Raw genomic sequence first — 20,128 nt, 5'->3', positions numbered from 1 at the left:
TATCAAATGAGCTGGAGGAGGAAATGGCAAACTCTAGAATCTCTGCCAAGAAAACCTCAAACAGGGTCACAGAGTTGGACTGAGTGACAGCTTCAACAACAAAAGGTTAGAAGTGAGTCCTTCCTTTTCTCTCATGGTTCTCTCAGAACCATGCAACTAAATTTGTGGGTCTTGTTCCTTGCTCAGTACATAGCAAAGACTCCACTCCTTTGTGATCCCTCCTCTCCACCCTGGAACTGTGACCTGGAACTGGGGAATGGATGGCAGAGCAGTCAGGTTGCACCTTTTCCTGCTCTTGGGATCTTTGTTTCCTGGTGCCTCTTGTAGCCCCTTTTCTCTCCCTGGGCACCTGAAGGTCCTTTTGCTGTGGGGGCTTCTGGCCAGTTTCCACCCTAGCATCCACAGTCTTCCTAAGCTACCCTGGGCTAAAAAACTGACTCACTGTGACATTTTCTTGGCTTCCAATGAGCATTTCTTCTAAGCGGTTTCCTGGGTTGTTATGGAAGAGGGGTACTGGCCGAGCTAAGCAAACATGCTTTTCTAACTTCCTCTCTTTGTCTTTTTTAAAAAGTTAGGTAACCCAGTGGGTACATGACTAGACATCAGGAAGACCCAAGTTCAAATACTGCCTCAGACGCTTACTAGCTGCAAGTACTAGTCACTTTGGGCAAGTCACTTAAGCTCTGGCTTAAGTAATAAGAGTAATAACTGTACCTAATTTTCAGGGTGGTTATGACACTCAAATGAGGAGATATTGTAAAGCATTCTATCACTAATTTTCAGTTGTTTCCTGTCTCCCAACATAACCACATACTCAGAAAACCTCAGCTGATCTGCCCATTCCCACTAGCTGTGATTCTCTTTATCTTCTCCCATTTGTGGTTTAATTACTATTTATACAATCAGTGCCTCTAATTTCTTCTCATTTTCTTCTTAACTGCATTCTGGCACTTGATCTCATCATTCAATTGAAACTGCTTCCTTCAAAATTACTGGTAATCTCCTAATCATCAAATCTAATGACCTTTTTTTTCTCAGTCCTCCTCAATTTTTTTTTTTTTTTATCCTCTCTGAAGCCTTTGACACTGACGATCAACCTTTGCCATCTATTTTCCTCATAGGATCTCTTTCAGATGGTGATAGTGGATTTTTTCTATTTCTACTTTCCCCCTTGTTCTCACTTCGGGACAACTTTCTTTAATTATTTCTTGTATTATTGCATCGAGATTTTTTTTTTTAGTCATAGCTTTCAGGTAGGTATTCTTTATTTTCTGGATATGTTGTTTTTCTTATGAGATGTCTCATTCTCTTCTATTTTTTCATTCTTTGTATTTTATTTTGCTACTCATTGGTTTCATAACTTCACTGGCTTTTTCTTGTCCAATTCTAACTTTCAAAGAGTCATTTTCTTCTTGAAGACTCTGGATCTCCTTTTCTAGTTGGCTGAATTTCTTTTTATAATGTCCTTGTTTTCTTTGGGTTGTTCTATTTTTATTTAGTTTTTCCTCAATCTCTCTCATTTGATTTTTAGTCTTTTTTGATTTCTTCTATGAATTCTTTTTGGACATGGGGTAGGAGAGGCTTTTTAAAGCTCACTTTCTTCTGAAGATAAACTTTGATCTTTCCTGTTCCTACAGTAATTTTCTATATTTTTTTTTCTCCTTTGCCTGTTCATTAAAAAAAAAATGTATAATCACCTGCAATCCTGAGGGGTATGTGTGTGTGTCAGGATAGTGCCTCTGGCTTTGGCTCTTCCTTCAGTTCTCTCCTTTGGCCTGGAAGCCCAAACCAAGAACTCTACCCTCCTGTAAGTGCTCACGGCAGTGCCCTTGCTTCCATGCTCCTTGTCGCCCAGGACCACATCTCAGCAGCACAGCTGAGACTGACATTTCTTATCAGCAGAGCTTCCCTCGATCTTCCTTGACTCAGACCTGGACTTCCCACGGTGTCCGGAAGGTGAAAGTTCCTGTGGTTGGGGCTACCTCAGAACCCAGATAACCCCAGGGCCTGCTGTTTCAACAGAGCTAACCCAGGGCGTGTACACTTTACAGGGGCCAAATCTCCCTCTTGGGGTCTTAGGATCTTTTTGAAATGTCAACTCCAGGGATTCTCAATTGACTTCAGGATCAAACAGGAAGTTCTTTGGCTTTTAAAGCCTTTCATTATTTGGTCCTTTCCTACCTTTCCAGTTTTCTTCTTTCTCCCCTTCCTTCCAAACACACACAGGCACACAGACAATCTGATACAGTGATACACTCCTTCCCGCGCCTCAAACGAGACATTCCACCTTCTGATTTCATTTGACTTTCCCCATTTCTGGAATTTTTTCCCCCTTTATCTCTTCTTCCTGGCTTTCTTCAAGTTTCAGCTAAAACCCCATCCTCTGCGTGAAGTCTTTCCTAGTATTCCTTAATTTAATCTTACTCCTTTCTGTCTGAGATTATTTCCAATTTTCCATATATATATATACACATATATTGTCATATATAACATTATATATCTCTATATAAAGATAGATGTAATATTACATATAATAATATAAATATTAATATAATAATATATATATAGAGATTGTTTATACATAGTTATTTGCACATTGTCTCCCCATTAGACTAAGAGGTCCTGGAGAACAGGAACTGTTTTTTCCCCTTTTCTTTTTATCCTCAGCACAATGTCTGGTTCATAGCAGGTTCCTAATAAATGCTTTTTGATTTGATTTAATCTCTCTCAGTCATCTCATCTATAAAATGGGCATTACAATAGTTATGTTACTTAATGTAAAGAGCTGAGATAATGTAAGGAAAAGACTCAGTCAACGTTTGTATCCTATAGAAACACAAGTTTGTATTATCACCCATAAATTTAAACAATAAAATCCACCCGAATGTGGAAGTGGTTATTTTATAGCTAGAAGTCTGTTATCCACAGAGGTGTTCAAGTGTCAAGTTAAGTTTAAATGGATCTTCGGTGCATTTTCAATTATGAGGAAGTGAGCAATAGACTGGGGAATCCTTGTTTTGTAGGGCTAGAAAGAGGACCTATAATACAACTTCTTTATTTTGTAGAAGATGAAACCGGGCCCCATGGAAATGTGGTGATTTACTCAAGAAGGGGCTGGACAAGGGCTCTTTCAAAATTTAAGTCTATGACTTCATGTGCCATTCCCAGCGTGGCCACAAGGTGACCCCTAGAGCTGTGTGAGGGATGCTGAAATGTCCGTTTTGCCAGTTTGTTGGTCCACAACAGGGCTGAATTCAGAGAATCAAATCATCCTCATCCGGCGACAGCTGCAGGCTGTCTTCTCCCCGTCCCCATCTGCTTTTCTTCTCCAACCCAGATAGTCTTGCACCCGAACCTAAAGCAAAAACAATGAAAAAGAAAAAAAAGCAGAAGTAGCAGAGTGATGTAAGACGTGATAAAATCTAGATAGATTCTTCTTCCTTCTTGGGACAAGAGCTGAACAAGCCAGTAGCTCGGATGGCAAAAACAGCAGTGAGATGGTGACGTTGACAGGAACATATTGGACCATGTGCAGGACTATGTGTGATGATGGACATCAGCAATATTGCAGAAACATAAGATTGGACAGTGTCCTGTAAACTGCAGTTTGATTATAACAATCTCTCCACAAAATTCCAAAAAAAAAAAAAAATGCTGAACACAATTTTAAGTTATCTGCATTATTAATATTTTATCTTATCTAGACAATAAATAGAAGAATAAATCAAGTTCTGCTTTGTAATGTTTTCTGATTTCTAACATGTAAATGATCCCATTGGAAATTTAACAACCAGCTCTTGGAAATCTGTATGAATAGGGCCTACACCTGCTCCCCTAGCTAGTTGTGTGGTATTTTGATAAGACCTTAGTTTTCCTGCAATTTTGAGAGAAGTGAGTATTATAATGCTGTGGACTTGACTTTTGTGACCCTGGTCTTGGGTGACCAGGAGTCAAGGACCAGGGTGCTGGGAGAACTGAGGCAGTTTGAGCCACCCCATCTTCCTTCCTCTTCTGAGCCTCATTAGAACAAGCCAGGGCTGCTGTGAGCCAGGAGGCTGTGGAATAGACTCAGTCAGTTTAAATTCCATGGTGGATTGATGGAGTTGTGGGCCTTTGGGCAAGGAGTCTATAAGTTGTGTCTAAGAACAAGAGGAATATATGTCTATCATTGCAGCTGAGAGCTTCTCAGACCTTAATAAAATTTCCTTTTGGACCAATGCCTTGAAAACTGTTTTTACCTGAAGGTCAGAGAGTAATTTTTTTAAAAAGCAATTGCTTATAAAGGGCAGGAGTAAAATTTAGTATGTAAAAAAAAAAAAAACAGAAATGGTAATCATAATCAAATTTAAAATTAAAATAGATTTACTCAAAAGTGAAAAAATTGAGCAGCTACCCTATGTACCAATAATATTATTCAATATTGTTTTAGACCATTTAAAATAGCTAGGCAGTATAAAATACCTGAGTGTATACCTGCCAAAACAGGCACAGGAACCATATGAACATAAACAAAAAACTTTCTATATAAATGAACTCAGATCTAAATAATTGAAGTGATATTTATTGTTCAAGGGTAGGTAAATCCATATCATTTTTAAAATGACAATTTCATCTTACTAATCTATTCAATGTCATTTTAATTAAATTACTAAAATTTTATTTTACTGAGTTAGAAAAAAATAATGAAGTTAATTTGGAAGAACAAAAGATCAGGAACTTTAAAGAAACCAGGAAAAAAGATATAAAGGAAGGAGATTCAGCAGTATCAGACCTTAAACTATATTTTGAAATAAGAACATTGTTGAAGTGTAGAAGGAATAATATTGATTATTTTAAATTAAAATTTTCTTTTAAAATAAAACATGTAGCCAAGAATAGAAGGAATGCAGAAAACTGGGAGAATAGTCATAGCCAATCTCTTAGCTAGGATGTGAATGGGATGGAATATTTCTGTGGTGTGGGACATGATGAGCTAGCTTATTTAGAAAATCGTGGAAAGACTTGGACTCAGAAAAGAAGATGCTACCCACTTTCAGAGAAACAGATAATTGGAGCAAATAAGTAGAATACAGTCTTACATATATGTGTATGAACATATATGTGTATATTTTAAAATATCTATGTATATGTACATATATATATATATATATGCTTATGAGGGTAGGGGAACAATGACCTTAAAAGTGTACATCAGAGAACCAAAGAAAGCCAAAAAAAAAAGATGGGTAGCTTCGAAAATAATGTAGTACTTTTTGTTGTTCTTAATTGAATCCTCCTTTATTGTCTGCTGTATACATGACAATGATTTTTTCCTTTTCTCAATTTTGTTTTTAAGTTTAAATTTTTTTTAAATTACCAAAAAGAGAAAAAGAAATAATGAGTAGATTGATTTCAGAAAAACTTGGAAAGATTTATATGAATTGATGTAAAGTGAAGTGAGAAGAACCAGGAGAACATTGTACACATTAACAGCATTATAAGCATGATCAAACATGAAAGACTTAGCTACCCTAATCAATACAACAAACCAAGACAATTTATTAATGATTCATGATGAAAAGTACTACCCATCTTAGAGAGAAGTGATGAACTCTGCATACAGGTTTGAAGAATATGTTTTTTTGCTTTTTGAATTTTCCCCTTTTTTCTTTGCATATATATATATAACATGATTTCACATGTATAATTGATGTTAGATTGCTTGCCTTATCAATGAACAGGGAACAGATTAGAAGGAGGGATAGAATTTGAACTCAGAATTTTAATGTGTTTAATTCATGTTTAATGAATTTTAATGTTTAAAATTTGAATGTTAAAGTAAATAAATAAAAAAGTTTTAAAAATTGCTCATATGAATCCATAGGCTTGAGAGATCCATTGTAGTAAATATGGGAATCTCTACTGGGAAACTTATCTTCCCTCTGCCCCTCCAAAAAAAAAAAATCATTAAACAACAATTTGGTATTATTCTGGCTAGGCAACGATGATGACTCCTACAAAACACAAGAAGGAATCAAAGATCAAAATCATGTTTTCTAAGTCTAGTTTGCAGAAAACACCCCTTTCTCAGTCCATCTCTGTCCTTCCTATAGCTAAGTCAGAGAAACTGACACTCTACACAGGAGGCTTCTAGTTGTAGTGGGAAGGTGATCTTGAAGATGAATACTTGATGACTTGAAGATGTGTACTCTTACACATCCAACAATATGTCTCACAGAGGGAACAGCAGGTACAGATATGAAGCAGCCACGCCAAACCAACTTTAGCCTTCCTACGAAGGAAGGAACATTTCTTTCTGGTGGCCTTCAGTTGAAGAATGATTAGCTCTCCTGATCAATTAAGTGTATCAATGGGACTCAGGTTCTTCTGAAATCCAGAAATGAGGCTGTGTTCAAGAACAGCACCCCATCCTATCAGGGCTTTAGGAAAAAGCATTTCTTCTTACCTACAGAAAATTGCCTGGCACATTAAGAAATCTAAGTTGCTTGATCTTATAATCTTAATGGCATAGAGATGACTTGTATTTAAAAGATGAATTTTACTGCTCCCTCCAAGTGCAATTTACACATAACTTTTCACAAAAATTGCTATTAAGGCATGGAAAGGTTAGGAAATATGTGTTGGAGGACTCTTCCCATCATAGAGGAATACATAAGTTCTTGAAATCTTGCTGTAATAACAAAATATTGTACTAGGTGGCCCAATGGGTAGAGAGCCAGTCCGGAAATCAGCAAGACCTATATGAAGACCTGAATTCAAATTTGATCTGACATTAACTAGTTGTGTGACTCTGTGCAAGTCAATGAAATCTGTTTGCTGTAGTTTTCTCATCTGTTAAATGAGGTGGAGAAGGAAAAAGCAAACCAGTGCTTTTGCGAAGAAAACTGAAAATGGGCTCGCGAAGAATTGGACCTGACAGAAAAATGTCTAAAATACAACAGTAATAAAATATACAGGTATTTAGGGTAGGTAAAGTTATTTGTTGAGTTTGCAACATATTTAGCATGTATTGTATGTACTCCCTTGCTTTCTTGCAGAAACTCTCTTTGGACAGCGAAGAAATTCCTTCTATTTACCTAACTTGGGGAGCCAGGGCTGTTCACAAGAAGTCAGTTCAATGACCAGTGAGCTACTGAGATTATTCTAGGAGGACAGGTTGAACGGGATCAACAAAAATACAATGCAGTGTTTGAAGAGACCTGTTGACTAATGCTCAGGGAAGCTGTAACAATTCAGCCCTGGCTGGCCAGATGGAACTGCTCGGTCAGCAATCTCTAGGAGTCTATGTTGGTGGTGAGACTTCATCCTATAACCTGTGGGATGTTTGGCCTTGAATTGATACTAAGCAGAGTTAATTTGGAGTGTGAGCTAGCTGGGGAGAGATTCTTCAGCTGACTAGCCCACGAGTGGGAAAGAGTGGACCAATTGCCAATGAGTTTGTCAGCATCCAACTTACACTGTTGCTTCTGACTGGCTGTCCCTCCTTTGCAATCCTCTGCCTCAATAACTTCTCAATACAATTAGGTTCTGATCAGTGTAAATAATTAGGGTGGGTGATGAATCCTGTGTAGAAACTTTATTCAAATTTACACTGAATATTTCCATTAGGCTGAAAACCAACGACTAACTATATTTTATATAATTGTAACCTCAAATAGTGCAAATGCAGATCAATGCAATCAATCCAAGGGATTCATTATTGCATACTAATGCCAAGTTCACAGACTATAGAGTTGTTTTCCTGTTCTGTCTCTTTCCCTTCTAATCCCCATTCCCATTCACTTTTGGGGCTGCTAGTTTATCAATACCTTATTAGAGTAATTTTTCCTATCATGATTTTGATATATCATGGATTGACATAAAAAATTAAATGGGAATTTTTGGAGATTTTTTGCTGAAATGCAGATGACAAAGACCAGCAGGCAATACAGAACAAGTTTAATGCATAAAAATATATGTATAATAGCAACATATTTCATCTAATAAAAGATAATCTAAAAAATACAATAATAATTCAAACTTTATCTCTGGTATGAAGGGAGAACCAAAAATTTTAACACGGATTTTCCAGATGAAAAAGGTGCCATCTCCCTATGTGATGTGTATTTTACTGTTAGGAAAAGGGATAGTCCTGAATTTGTGATTTCATTAGCAGTCCAGGTGAGAAAATTCCCTTTGCAGGTCAGCCCTTTCTCTGAAACATAGAGCCTAATAGAATTGCTCAGAACTCTCTTTAGTGAGTAGCCCAAGATCACATAGCCAGTATGTGTCTGAGGCAAGATGGTCTTCCTAATTCTGAGCCTTGGAGCTCTGTTGTATTTATTCTAAAAAACATTTTTAGTGTTAATTGTAAGTGCCTTTGAGAACATAGGGGTGCTTATTGCTTTTAATATCAGAAACCTAAAACAGGAGTTAACAAACCAAGACAACAGGGAGGTTAGGATCATGGGTTGAAATGCCTTTTGCCTCCCCCTCTGTCTCTGTGACTGAGGACTTCTGAGCATCCTCCGCACCCTCTGTTCCAAAGCCCTTGAGCATATTTTTCCAATGGTTCAGACTGTTTCTGGCAGAGGAGCGGATCTCTCGACTTCTCAGGCCATAGATGACAGGGTTCACCATGGAATTGATTAGGCAGAGCATGGAACAAAAGGCAAAGACCTTCCTAATGTATTCATTCATTGAGGAGGCCAAACTGTGGACCATGAGGGTCAGCACAGGCAGCCAGCAGAGAAGCAGGACCACCAGCACCACCCCCAGGGTCTTGGCCAACCTCACGTCCAGCCGCATCCGAGACAAGCCCGTTAAGCGTCTCTGTTGGTACACTATCAAATTGGATGTGTGCTGATAAGCCTTCCACAGGACGTAGGTATAGGTGTAGAGGATGGTGACCAGCAGGATGGCAATGAACACGATCCAGCTCAGCAGGTAGTCATTGGGAATGAGGGGGAAGAGTTCAGAGCAGTGTTCGGGGCAGCAAGTCCATCCCATGAGCGGCAGGTAGGAGACCACGACCGAGACGGTCCACATGGCCCCCAGCGCGGCCAGCGCCCTTCCACGGGTGAGCAGGGTCTTGTATTTGGCAGGGTGGCGCAGGCAGAGGTAGCGGTCAATGGCAGTCAGCAGCAGGCTGCCCACGGAGCCTGTGAAGGTCATGGTCACCCCCCCAAGCTTCAGGAGAAAGGTGGTTCTGGACTCTTTGTAGTGGAAGACGTGGAATTTTACAAAGCTGATGACAAAAAACAGACTGGCCAGGAAGTCAGCAGCCGCGAGGCTGCTAATGAACAGATAGGAGGGCTTTCTGCGGAGTCTTGGGGAGGACAGGATCAGGAAGAGCAGTACGGCATTCTCCAGGACACAAAGGATGCCCAGGAGGGAACAGAGCACAGCAATGGCTGTCTTCTGGGGAAAATCCAGTACCATGTATTTCTCGAAGGCATCGGACTCCAACTGTTCCTGGGACATATTGTCAGAGTTCCAGCAACTGTCCATGGTGTCTCTGAAGACACGTAGATCTCTACAGAAGGAACAGACACAAGGAAAGAAATCTTTAGATGTTGCCCCTCAGGGGACAGCCTGTGGAAAATTTTCCTTCTATGCCCCGTGTCTTATTCTACATCCTTTTCTTCTCTACCTGCCAGTGATCTCCCAAGTTCTAGATTCCCAGGCTCCCATGTTTTCCCTTACCCTTCTCCATCACCACTGGTCCTTAGCACCTTTAACCATCCCCAGGTATACATGACTGATATAGAAAGTGGATTGTGATTTAGATCCTTGTCATTGTTAACTTAGGTTTTAGGCAGAAACCCAAGACCGCACTCCTATAACTCAGTCTTTTGCATGGATATTATAAACTCTTATAGATCTCCACCATGTTTTAGTGCTAGCCCTGCAGCATTCAAAGGTGGGCCAGGAAATGTGATGAAGAAGCCATGATTCTAGGGGCCCAGGCTGAAGATAACAGTGAGAGGCTGACACAACTAGAAGTGAGAATGGAGAATGTCAGAGCTGTGAACAGACCTAGAACGGAGAATGTCACAGCTGGGAGATACCTTATAATATACAAGGTGGAGCTAGAAGAGACCTAAAACACTAAGCTAGAAGGTTAGAAGGACAGAAAATGAAACAGCTGGGAAATACCTTATAACACACAATGACAGAGGTAGAAGAGACCTAAAACACAAATCTAAGCTGGAAGGATAGTAGGACACAGAATGTCAGAGCTGGGAGGGACCTGAGAACACAGGGTGTCAGAGCCGGGAGGGACCTGAGAACACAGGGTGTCAGAGCTGGGAGGGCCCTTAGAAAAGAGAATGTCAGAGCTGGGAGAAACCTTAGAATAGAAGGTGTCAGAATTGGGAGGAACCTTAGAACATAAGAGGTCAGAGTTGGGAGGGACCTGACAAGATGGAATAATGAGGCAGGGAAGATCTTTAGAACATGGAATATGGGACAGGGAGGTCTTAAAAAAACATGGAATATGAGGACTGGAAGCATAGTCTTTGCAGAAGAACTGATGGGATTGTGAAGGACCTCATCACATGCTGTACAAGGATCAGTTGAACAAACCAAAATCATAACTTTTGAGACTCGGAAGGGACTTCTGTCACCATTCAGTCCACCTCATTCATAGAAGAGATCCCCAGCACAATTTACTGACTAGTGGTTTTCCAACTTCTTTTCGAATTCTCCAAGGAGCAAGAAGCTACTGTGTCTGGGCAGCCCCTTCTGCTTTGGAATAGTTCTAATGGATAGGAGGTTTTCTTTCCATCAAGCTTGCAGTGGCCACTGTAGTTCCTTCTTCCCTTGAGTCTAATGTCTCCTTCCCCCAGTCATCCTTTAAATACTAGAAAAAAAGTTACCAGGCTAAAAATAACTTTTTATTGACAGAACCCATGCCAGGGTAATTTTTTACAGCATTATCCCTTGCACTCACTTCTGTTCCAATTTTTCCTCTCCCTCCCTCCACCCCCTCCCCCAGATGGCAAGCAGTCCTTTACATGTTAAATAGGTTACAGTATATCCTAGATACAATATATGTGTCAGGCTACTTTTCAACCTTAAATGGGCTTGGCTCCTTTGACAGATTCTCATATGTCATGGACTTAAGGCTTGGCCACATCCTACTGACTAGGGACTCATCATATTCATGCGCAACTTAGGGCAAATTCTTGATTGTCTCAGACCACTGCAGCTCAGAACTTTAGAGCTCAAGAGATGCACCAGGCTTGTCTCTTCTGTGCTGCTATTGTTCAGTTGTGTCTTTGAGATCCCATTTGGGGTTTTCTTGGCAAAGATACTGGAGTGGTTTCCATTTCCTTCTCCAGCTCATTTTATAGATAAGGAAACTGAGGCAGACAGGGTTAAAGTGACTTGACCAGAGTCACACAGCTAGAAAGCATCTGAGTGACCCTGGGCAAAAGATGCACCAGATCTGTCTCCCATGTACCCATGATTACAGGCATAATGTGCAGTAAGGAAGAACTTTTTTTTTTTTTTTTTTGCTGAGATAATTGGGGCTAAGTGACTTGCCCAGGGTCACACAGCTAGGAAGTGTTAAGTATCTGAGGTCAGATTTGAACTCAGGTCCTCCTGACTTTAGGGCTGGTGCTCTATCCACTGGCCATCTAGCTGGCCCAGGAAGAACTTTCTAACAAATTAATGCTACCTAAAGATGGTTGGCTTGGGAGGTGAAATATTCTCCATCACTCTATGGCCATATGGCTTCTTAGTCTCAGAGCTAGCCCTTAGAAGTCACCTCACCCAATTTTATCTCATGAAAAGTAAGACCCAGACTTAAATAACTTGCCTAAGATAAATAGTAAATGCAGGGCTAGGAATGAGTGATCCCAAAGGTTCCATCTAGCTTGGACACCTGGGATCCCAACACACCCCATGCAAATCACAGTTCTGCAGACACCTCCTCCCCTCAGCCTTCATTAGCAGCAAAAGGGTGGGGGCTCCTGCCAACTTGAACAACTTTAAGAGGGGCATTTCAGTGAGACAAGTGCCCATGCTTGAAATGCCACCAGAACCTAAAAAAGAGGAGAGAGGCAGGAAGTGTTCAGGGCTGGGGTCATGGGCCTGTGGCCAAGCGTGGCAAGAAAAGTCTGTTTTCAGCACTTTCCAAAAGACCCCCTCATATGCCCCCCTTTCTCTTCCCCTACATTGTTCCGGAAGCAAGGTCTCAGGGGATCTGAGAGGATCCAAGCAGACCCTCCCCCCCTTCTGACACTGCCACCCAGGGCTGCCCTGACCTTGTGAGCCATCACTTCTCCATTGTTGGAGGAGGGAGGCTGAAGGGCAAGCAGAGAAAACGACTTACCCAGCAGTGGAACTTGTGAGCCAAAATGGCTAACAGGAAGGCTTCTGGGATTGAGGGTGGGGGCAAGCTCTAGTGGCCCCAGCAGATCCCTGCCTGGAGAATCTGGGAGCTTCGCAGACTGCGCCACACCGACATTGTTACTGGGAAGGAGAGTTAGAGTAATCAGAAAAATGGGTTGACGTAACCACACATAACCACAGAATACATGAAGCAACACACAACTTATCTGTTCTTCACAAAAACAAAATCCTTTCCCTTCTAGGAGAAACAGGCCCCAGGCGTCACCCAAGAAGCAAACACAGAACGTTTGCTCTGTTTGTTTTACACTGATGTCTCAAGGACACACTCTCCTTTGAGGGTTTCTACCTATAAAAGGGGCTTCTGGTGAAATCTGAAGAAAGGAAATGCTAAAAGTGGAGGAACTGTGCCCCTGGGTGTGATCAGGGGGATTTTTGACTAGAAGTGAAAGTGTTCTCAGGTCCATGAGAGTAGGATATGGTCAAATTAAGGTTGGGTTCGGTACCTAGTGGGTATGAAACACAGTCACTCTCCTGAACCTGTGGAGGCAGAGTAAGTTTGCAAGCAGCTGGGCTACTCTGGGCCAGAGTCAATGGCTATTCCCCACAAATAGGTGAAGACAAAGAATTTCAGAGAAGCTTAGAAGTGGAAGAAAAGTCAGAAGGGGGGATACTAGAGCTGGGGCCTCAGCTAGACAGCAGCAAATTAGATTGGATGGGACTTTAAGACATAAAATGTAAAAACTTGGAGAATTCTTAGAACCCAGAATGTCAAAACTGAGAGGGACCCTGGAACACAGGATGTTAGAACTGGAAGAAGCCTTAGAAAACAGAATGTTAGGACTGGGAGGGCTTTAGAACAGACAAAGTCAGAGCTAGGAGGGTCCTTAGAACCCAAGAAGTCAGAGCTGGGAGAGCCCTTAGAACCCAGGAGGTCAGAGCTGGGAAGGCTTTAGAACAGACAAAGTCAGAGCTGGGAGGGCCCTTAGAACCCAGGAGGTCAGAGCTGGGAGGGCTTTAGAACAGACAAAGTCAGAGCTGGGAGGGCCCTTAGAACCCAGGAGGTCAGGGCTGGGAGGACCCTTAAAATCCAGAATGTCAGAGCCAGAAGGGCTTTAGAATATAGAATGTCAAATCTGGGAGGGTTTAGAACATAGAATATCAGATTTGGGACGGGCCGTAAGACACGGAATATCAGATACAAAGACAAAAATAAAATTTCCTCCATCCTAAAGGGGCAGAAACTATCTGTACATACATAGGCATGTATAAAACACATCAGTCAATCCATTATTTAGTGCCTCTCAGGTGCTGTGCTAAGTGCTGAGGATACAAAAAGAAATAAAAGACAATCCCTGCCCTCAAGGAGCTTAACATCTAATTTGGGAGACAACAAGCAAACAAGTATGTACAAAGTGAGTTATATACAGGATAAATATGAAATAATTAACAGAGAGAAGGCCCTGGAATTAGGAGCAGTTGGGGAAGGCTTCCAGTAAAAGATGATATTTTAGTTTGCAATTTAAAGGAAGTCAAAGAGATCGATAGGCAGAACAGGGAAGGAGACGTGGGAGATTGTCAGAGAAGATCCCTGAAGTACAGAGATGGAGAATCTTGTTCATGTCATAGTCAAGAGGCTGGAATCACTGGATCAAAGAGTATGTGATACAGAATAAGAAAACTGGAAAGGAAGAGGGGGTTAAGTTAGGAAGGGTTTTGAATAGTAAGCAAAGCATTTTGTATTTGCTCCTGGAAGCAATAGGAAGTAAATAGTTTATTGTGTGTGTGTGTGTGTGTGTGTGTGTGTGTGTGTGTGTGTGTGTGACAGAGAGACAGAGACAGAGAGACGGAGAGATAGTCAGAGAAACGCAGAGGGAGAGTGGGAGAGAGAGAGACAAGAGATGGAGAGGAGGGAGGAAAGGAAGCAGAGGGAGGGAGGAAGAGAGAAAGAGGGACAGAGACAAAGATAGAGACAGAGACCGAGAACAAGAAGAGAAACAGTCACTCACACACACACACACACACACACACACACACACACACACACACACACACACACCCAGCTAGGAGAGAATATCCAGAAGGAGAGAGACCAACAGCATCAAAAGCTGCAGGGAGGATGGGATTGCGTCAGGGCCACTGGATCTGACAACCAAGAAATGGTCGGCAGGTTTGGAGCGAACCGCTTTGGAGGAAGCCGGACTGGGAGGGAATCTGGGATAATTAGTTAGCCGGGGATGGAAGGTGGGACAGACCTGGAAAGGATCCCCGAGGCCTTCAAAGCCGAGCCGACCCCACCGTTGGCAGAAAGGTGTCCTGTTGCTCTCCTGCCCCGCTGCCTTCCCTCCGAATCACCTTAAATATACGTCCTCCCAGCACACACTGACTCCCACAAACCCCTTATTTCTCACCTCAACCACCCACAAAGACAAACTCGCTCTGGATCCGGCCAGTGCTGTCTCTGTGTCCCGGAGCTCTGGAGTCCCTTATCCCAGCAAGCAAGTAAGACTTCACCCACTCAGGGCAAACTTTTCCAGCTGGGGGCTATGATCTTAAATGTCCTTTATTAAATGTCTCTTCTGCCCTTCCTCATGGGGGTCCACAGTCGCCTTCCCTGGCCTTCCAATGACCTCCCTCTCTCCCTAATAATGTCCCGGGCTCCCAGCCGTTGCCCGTCCCCCACAAGCTGCCCTGCCCTCGTGGTCCTCCTCTGTGTGACCCCAAAACGAGCAACTTGAAAACGCTAAGGAGGAGAAAGGCTGAACTGGAATTTAAGTCTAAGAAAGTTCTTTTTCCATTTGTGACGAAAATGATGATTTTCATCTTAATTGATATGATTTGTGTAATGAATATACTAATAATTTAGATTTTTCAGAGCTACCACTTTTCCAGCAGTTTTCGACTTAAGAATTATTATACAGCTTGAAATGATCAATTGTTAACAACACTCTCCTGTGTGTTAAATGAAGGGCATCGAAGACTACAGACTCCGGAACTGCCCCCCCTCTACCACCAAGTAAATCCCTGGGATTTGAAACAACCACTTAAGTACTTATCCCACAGCCCTGGAGAGCATCCCTATTGGGAAAACACTCAGATCCTGAAAGTGATTATACAATAATCCTCCTTCTCCCTCCCTTTCCACTTAAGATCGCTGTATAAAATCTGTGTCTTTACTGGAGCAGAGAGGATCTTCCCCGGAGACTTTCCAGTTTGCAAACTATATTCCTCACTCTAAAAACTGATTAATTAAATCCCTACTTGATTTCTAAAAACCTGTCTCTAAGCTTGCTTTGTGCAGCTCCAGCTATTCAGAGTTTAGTGACTGATGTAGTCAAATTCTGTCATTATATCACATGATTCTTCTCTTTTAAATCTTGGGCAACTTAGTTTACCTAGTGAGGCCTCAGTTTCCCCAAATTGTTAAATAGGATGATAATATTTGCAATTACTCTCTTACAGTAAGGAAGCTTAAATGAATGAGGGTAAATTCCCTAACCTCTATATTAGGACACTCATCCACATGTAGTTCAGTCATAGGTGGCCCAGTGGATGGATCTTTGGACCTGGAATTAGTCAAACCTGAGTTCAAATACAGTTTCAGACACTTACTAGCTATGTGACCCTGGGCAAGTCACTTAACCCTATTTGCCTTAGTTTTCTTATCTATAAAATGGGGATAATAATAGCCCCTATCTCCCAGGGTGATTGTGAGGATGAAACAGTCTAAGCCTTGATCAAGTACTATCCCTTCCTTGAAGCCTTTTTTTTTTTCTTCTTTTCTTTTTCTTTTTCTTTTTCTTTTTTTTTTAGTCTTCACCACCATCTCTGAAATTTAGAAAATTTGTTCATTACTTTCTTTTCTGCCCTTTGTATCCTTAAGAACTGTGGGGGTCTTTCCATCAGAAATGGGGCTAAACCTTCCCTAGGAGCTGTCTCCCCTTTTAGAATGTAAGCTCCTTGAGAGCAGGGATTGTCTCATTTTTCTATTTGTACCATCAGTACTTTTCACAGAATAAGGATTAAACATGTTTGTTTGTTCATTCATTCATCTTTCATTCTAGGTCTTATTTTCCCTTGTAGGGTATAAGCCACCTGAGAACAAATGATTAGACTTATTTATGTACAAGGGACTTACACCTGGATGAGTGAATAAAGATTTCTCCATTCATACTTTAATATTTCAACGCTTTGATCATCTACGATTTTGCTTCTCCACCTACACCCCTAAACCTCAGGAAGATCTTTCACCCTCTAAGAATTTAGGTTCTTGAAATTTTCTATGACCGAAAATGCTGCTCTATGGGTAACTTGGGAGGGAGCCCCTCTGAGTCGAGGTCAGGGCAGCAGATTTGTAGCCCACCCCTCAAACCTTTCCCATTTAGTAGGACCTTCCAACACATCGTGTTCCCCTGGCAGATCTGACAGCTCGGGTTCAGGGATTTCTCCTTGTGCCTGCATAAGACATCAGAACAGGCCTTTAGAGGTCTCCATATATAAAATGGTCAAGTTCTAGCCTGGGTGAAATTGTAAAAGGAGTCAAGCCTTTGACGGCCCCAGTCCCTGATTTTGAACTTGCTCCTGCCTCATTCCCTTGATCATTTTTACATTCATTAACTCGAAGGTCCGCAGAGTCCTCAACAGCTTCCTCCTTTATAGTCTGTTCTCAGGAAGGGATCTGAAACTCATTCACTTTACAGTACAAATGACTCATAAATGAAAAATGTAGCCTCCGTTCCCAGAGGACCACTTACTTTACCAAGAATCAGTCAGAAACTGTAAGAATGAAACTCTAAAATGCTAATTTTCAGACCCACAATATTATCAGTGTAGAGAACACCCAAAGAGAAATTCCTTCTAAAGACTCAGTTCAGGACTGTACTTTAACATACAGTCTTCAAGTACTGCATGGATTCCCAAGAGGTAAAATGAATTAATTACCTGAGGTCAAAAAAGGATGTGCCAAAGGCAGAACTGGAACCAGACCTTGAGGACAGCCTGATAGCCACAGTCAGGCTTCCTTCTATTTGCTTTATGTGTATTTTGTGTGGTTTTTTCCTCCCCCCACCCCCTTCCTTCAGTAGAATAGAAGTTCTATTTTATTTTTGTCTGCACGTTCAGTGTCTAGCCTAATAGTAAGTGGTGAATAAGCTTGGTGATGCTTTTGGATTGAACTGTGTCATCAGGAGAACAGCCCACCAAGGATTCATCTTCCTGAGTTCAAATCTGGCCTCAGACACTCAATAGCTATGTGACCCTGGCCTAGTCACTTTACCCTGTTTTCCTCAGTTCCCTCAGCTAAAAAATGTATTGAAGAAGGAAGTGGCAAACCACTCCAGTATCTTTGTCAAGAAAACCCCAAATGGGGCCATGAAAGAAAAACAACCGTAATCTAGTCCAACTGGCTTCTCAGTCCTTATCTATGGTACCATCGCCCATCTCCCCTCACCCTGCCTTTGTACGGGATGTCCTCCTATGTCCTGAATACACTCCTGCCTTACCTCTGTTTCAAAACATCCTGTTCAAAAATCAACATTTATTAAGCACCTACTATGTGCCAGACATTGTGCTAAATACTGAGGACATACAAAAAAAGGCAAAACATAGTTCCTGGCTCCAAGAAATTTGATCTAATGGGGGAGACAACATGTAAATAAAAATATTCAAAGCAAGCTACATATAGGCAATAATTCATAGAATTGAGAAGGTTGGGGAGGCTTCCAGTACAAGATGGGATTTTAGTTGGGGTTTAAGAAAGTCAAGGAGATCAGTAGGTGAAGGGGGAGAGGGAGAATGTTTAAGGGATGGGGAACAGTCAAAGAAAATGTCTAGAGTGTTTTGTTCGTGGAACAGCAAGGAATCCATAGCAGGGAGGAAGGTCTGAGAAGACTGAAAAGGTAGGAGGGGTTAGTATTAACTTCAATTCTCTTCCTATTCTGTATGCTCTTATATGTTTTCTTGTCTCTCTTGTTGAAATGAAGGCTCCTTATGAATTAGGTTGATTTTATTTATTCTGTGTAGAGCCCTATCCTTAGCCCAGGGCTTAGCCCCTACAGAAAACAGTAGGTGCTTAATGGATGTTCTTTGATGATGACAAAGATGAAGTCTCCATGATGGCACAACTTTGCTTTCATCCTTCACCCAAATGAGAATGCAACAACCTTGCCTCAGTTCAGTCAGTTCAATCTAGAAGAGAGCGACCAGGGTAACATCAGCCAGTCCGGTTGTTTGACTGGTTTTGGACAAAATAATTAATCCCCATGGTCTGTCATAGTAACTATAGCCCACAGGGTCACTGCGCTCTAAAGTTAGCCCAGCTCTGGAAGGCAGATTGTATTATTCCCATTTTACAGAAACGGAGACCGATGCCAGAAGGAGTTAAGTGACTAAGTGTTTAAACATCAGAGGAAATATTTGAAATCTGGTTCTCTGACCCCAGAACCAATTTGTTCCCCCTGTACCACAGTACAAGGAATCCTACATCTTGTCTGGTGCCTCTCCGGGCTCCCAGTGGTCCTGAAATCACCTTGAATCTCCCCTCTGCCCTTTAGCTCCCAAGCTTTATTTGGCACAAGTGCCTCCCTAACGCAGTGCAAGGTGTGCCAGTTAAAACCAAGGGAGGAATGAATTCCTTTTAGTCACAATTGAGATGAGAGAGTTAGATGAATGTGTCTAACTCTGCCTTCCTTGGTTTTATTCCCAGAGTCACCCCAAACAGGGTACCCACAGGGTCGCAGAGAAAAGGCACCCGGGTTCTTGACTCTTCCAGATCAGGAAGGGATTCAGGGCTAGAAAAGAAAGGACTCCCTCCATCCCCTACTCCGCCCCCATTCTTTTTCTTGAATAACAACAACAGAGGGTTCAAAGGACTCACAGTTCTTGGTGGCCCCTTAATCACCTTCTGGGGGGGGGAACTTTCCTTTCTTATTTATCAGCCTTGAGTCCTCCGGCTAACCTCCGAGTGAAGCTCTCAGTTTTCAAACCAGAATTCTGTTACTTTCTTCAAAGAAAAGTGAGAGGTAAAAAATTTGGTTTTCCTTCCGTTCTGTCACTACTTCCCCTCTGAAGCCTCTGAGCCAGTGATTAAGAGTCCTTTCATTTACTCCCATCTGCTGGCGATATTCTTCAGTCATTTCTTTGATGAGGGATGCAATTTCTCTTCTTTGTTGCAGTGAAGAAGAAGAATATAATTTTCATGCTATCCATCCACCCACCCATCCATCCACCCACTCACCCACACACCCAACCGCCCACCCACCCGCCCACCCGCCCGTCCATCCACCTAAGCACCCCTCCATCCACCCACTCACCCATCCACCCCTCCACCCACCCACCCACCCACCCCTCCACTCACCCATCCACTCACCCATCCACCCATTCACCCACCCATCCACCCACCTATCCACCCACCTATCCACCCACCCATTCATCCATCCATCCATTTGCATTTATTAAGTTAAGTAGAACCTTGTTCTGGATTTAGGGGAGACACGACATTTGTATGAGACTCTCCTTTTCGCCACATAAAGCTTTTTTTCAAACTCTTTCAAATTCCCATTCTCTTTTGGGCTGGCTGATCTCACAGCGGGGAAGGGTGGGGGGGCATATGTATATTACGGAGATTATGCCCCGGAGGATGTAACACTTTTACTTTAACACTCTGGTTCTCACCCTGGGGCCGGGCTGCCTCTTGGGGAAGTCTCCCCAGGTGACACATTATACGTTGGGGCTCATCTCTGTTTCCTTCCCTTCCCAAGTCATTTTCTCATGGTCAGCCCTGCAACGGGCT

At 42.1% G+C, this 20,128-nt stretch overlaps 1 protein-coding gene across 1 annotated transcript; it reads right to left on the bottom strand.

The window, feature by feature from the left end:
• Positions 1-7,921: 7,921 nt before the first annotated feature.
• Positions 7,922-19,396, bottom strand: CNR2 (cannabinoid receptor 2). Its single transcript, XM_051988238.1, has 3 exons — positions 19,214-19,396; positions 12,323-12,462; positions 7,922-9,514 (listed from the first exon to the last, which is right to left on the bottom strand). Exon 3 carries the CDS (start codon positions 9,487-9,489, stop codon positions 8,413-8,415), a length of 1,077 nt encoding a protein of 358 aa, XP_051844198.1. The 5' UTR covers positions 9,490-9,514; positions 12,323-12,462; positions 19,214-19,396; the 3' UTR covers positions 7,922-8,412.
• Between the last annotated feature and the right edge of the window lie 732 nt (positions 19,397-20,128).

The sequence above is a fragment of the Antechinus flavipes genome, chromosome 3 (genome assembly GCF_016432865.1).
Source record: "Antechinus flavipes isolate AdamAnt ecotype Samford, QLD, Australia chromosome 3, AdamAnt_v2, whole genome shotgun sequence".
NCBI lineage: Eukaryota > Metazoa > Chordata > Mammalia > Dasyuromorphia > Dasyuridae > Antechinus > Antechinus flavipes.
The sequence above is the reverse complement of the archived record's forward strand: the minus strand, read 5'-3'. Positions and strand labels throughout refer to the sequence as shown.

Excerpts from the sequence above, each read along its gene's own strand:
- CNR2 (XM_051988238.1), bottom strand. The coding sequence starts at position 9,489 with ATGGACAGTTGCTGGAACTCTGACAATATGTCCCAGGAACAGTTGGAG.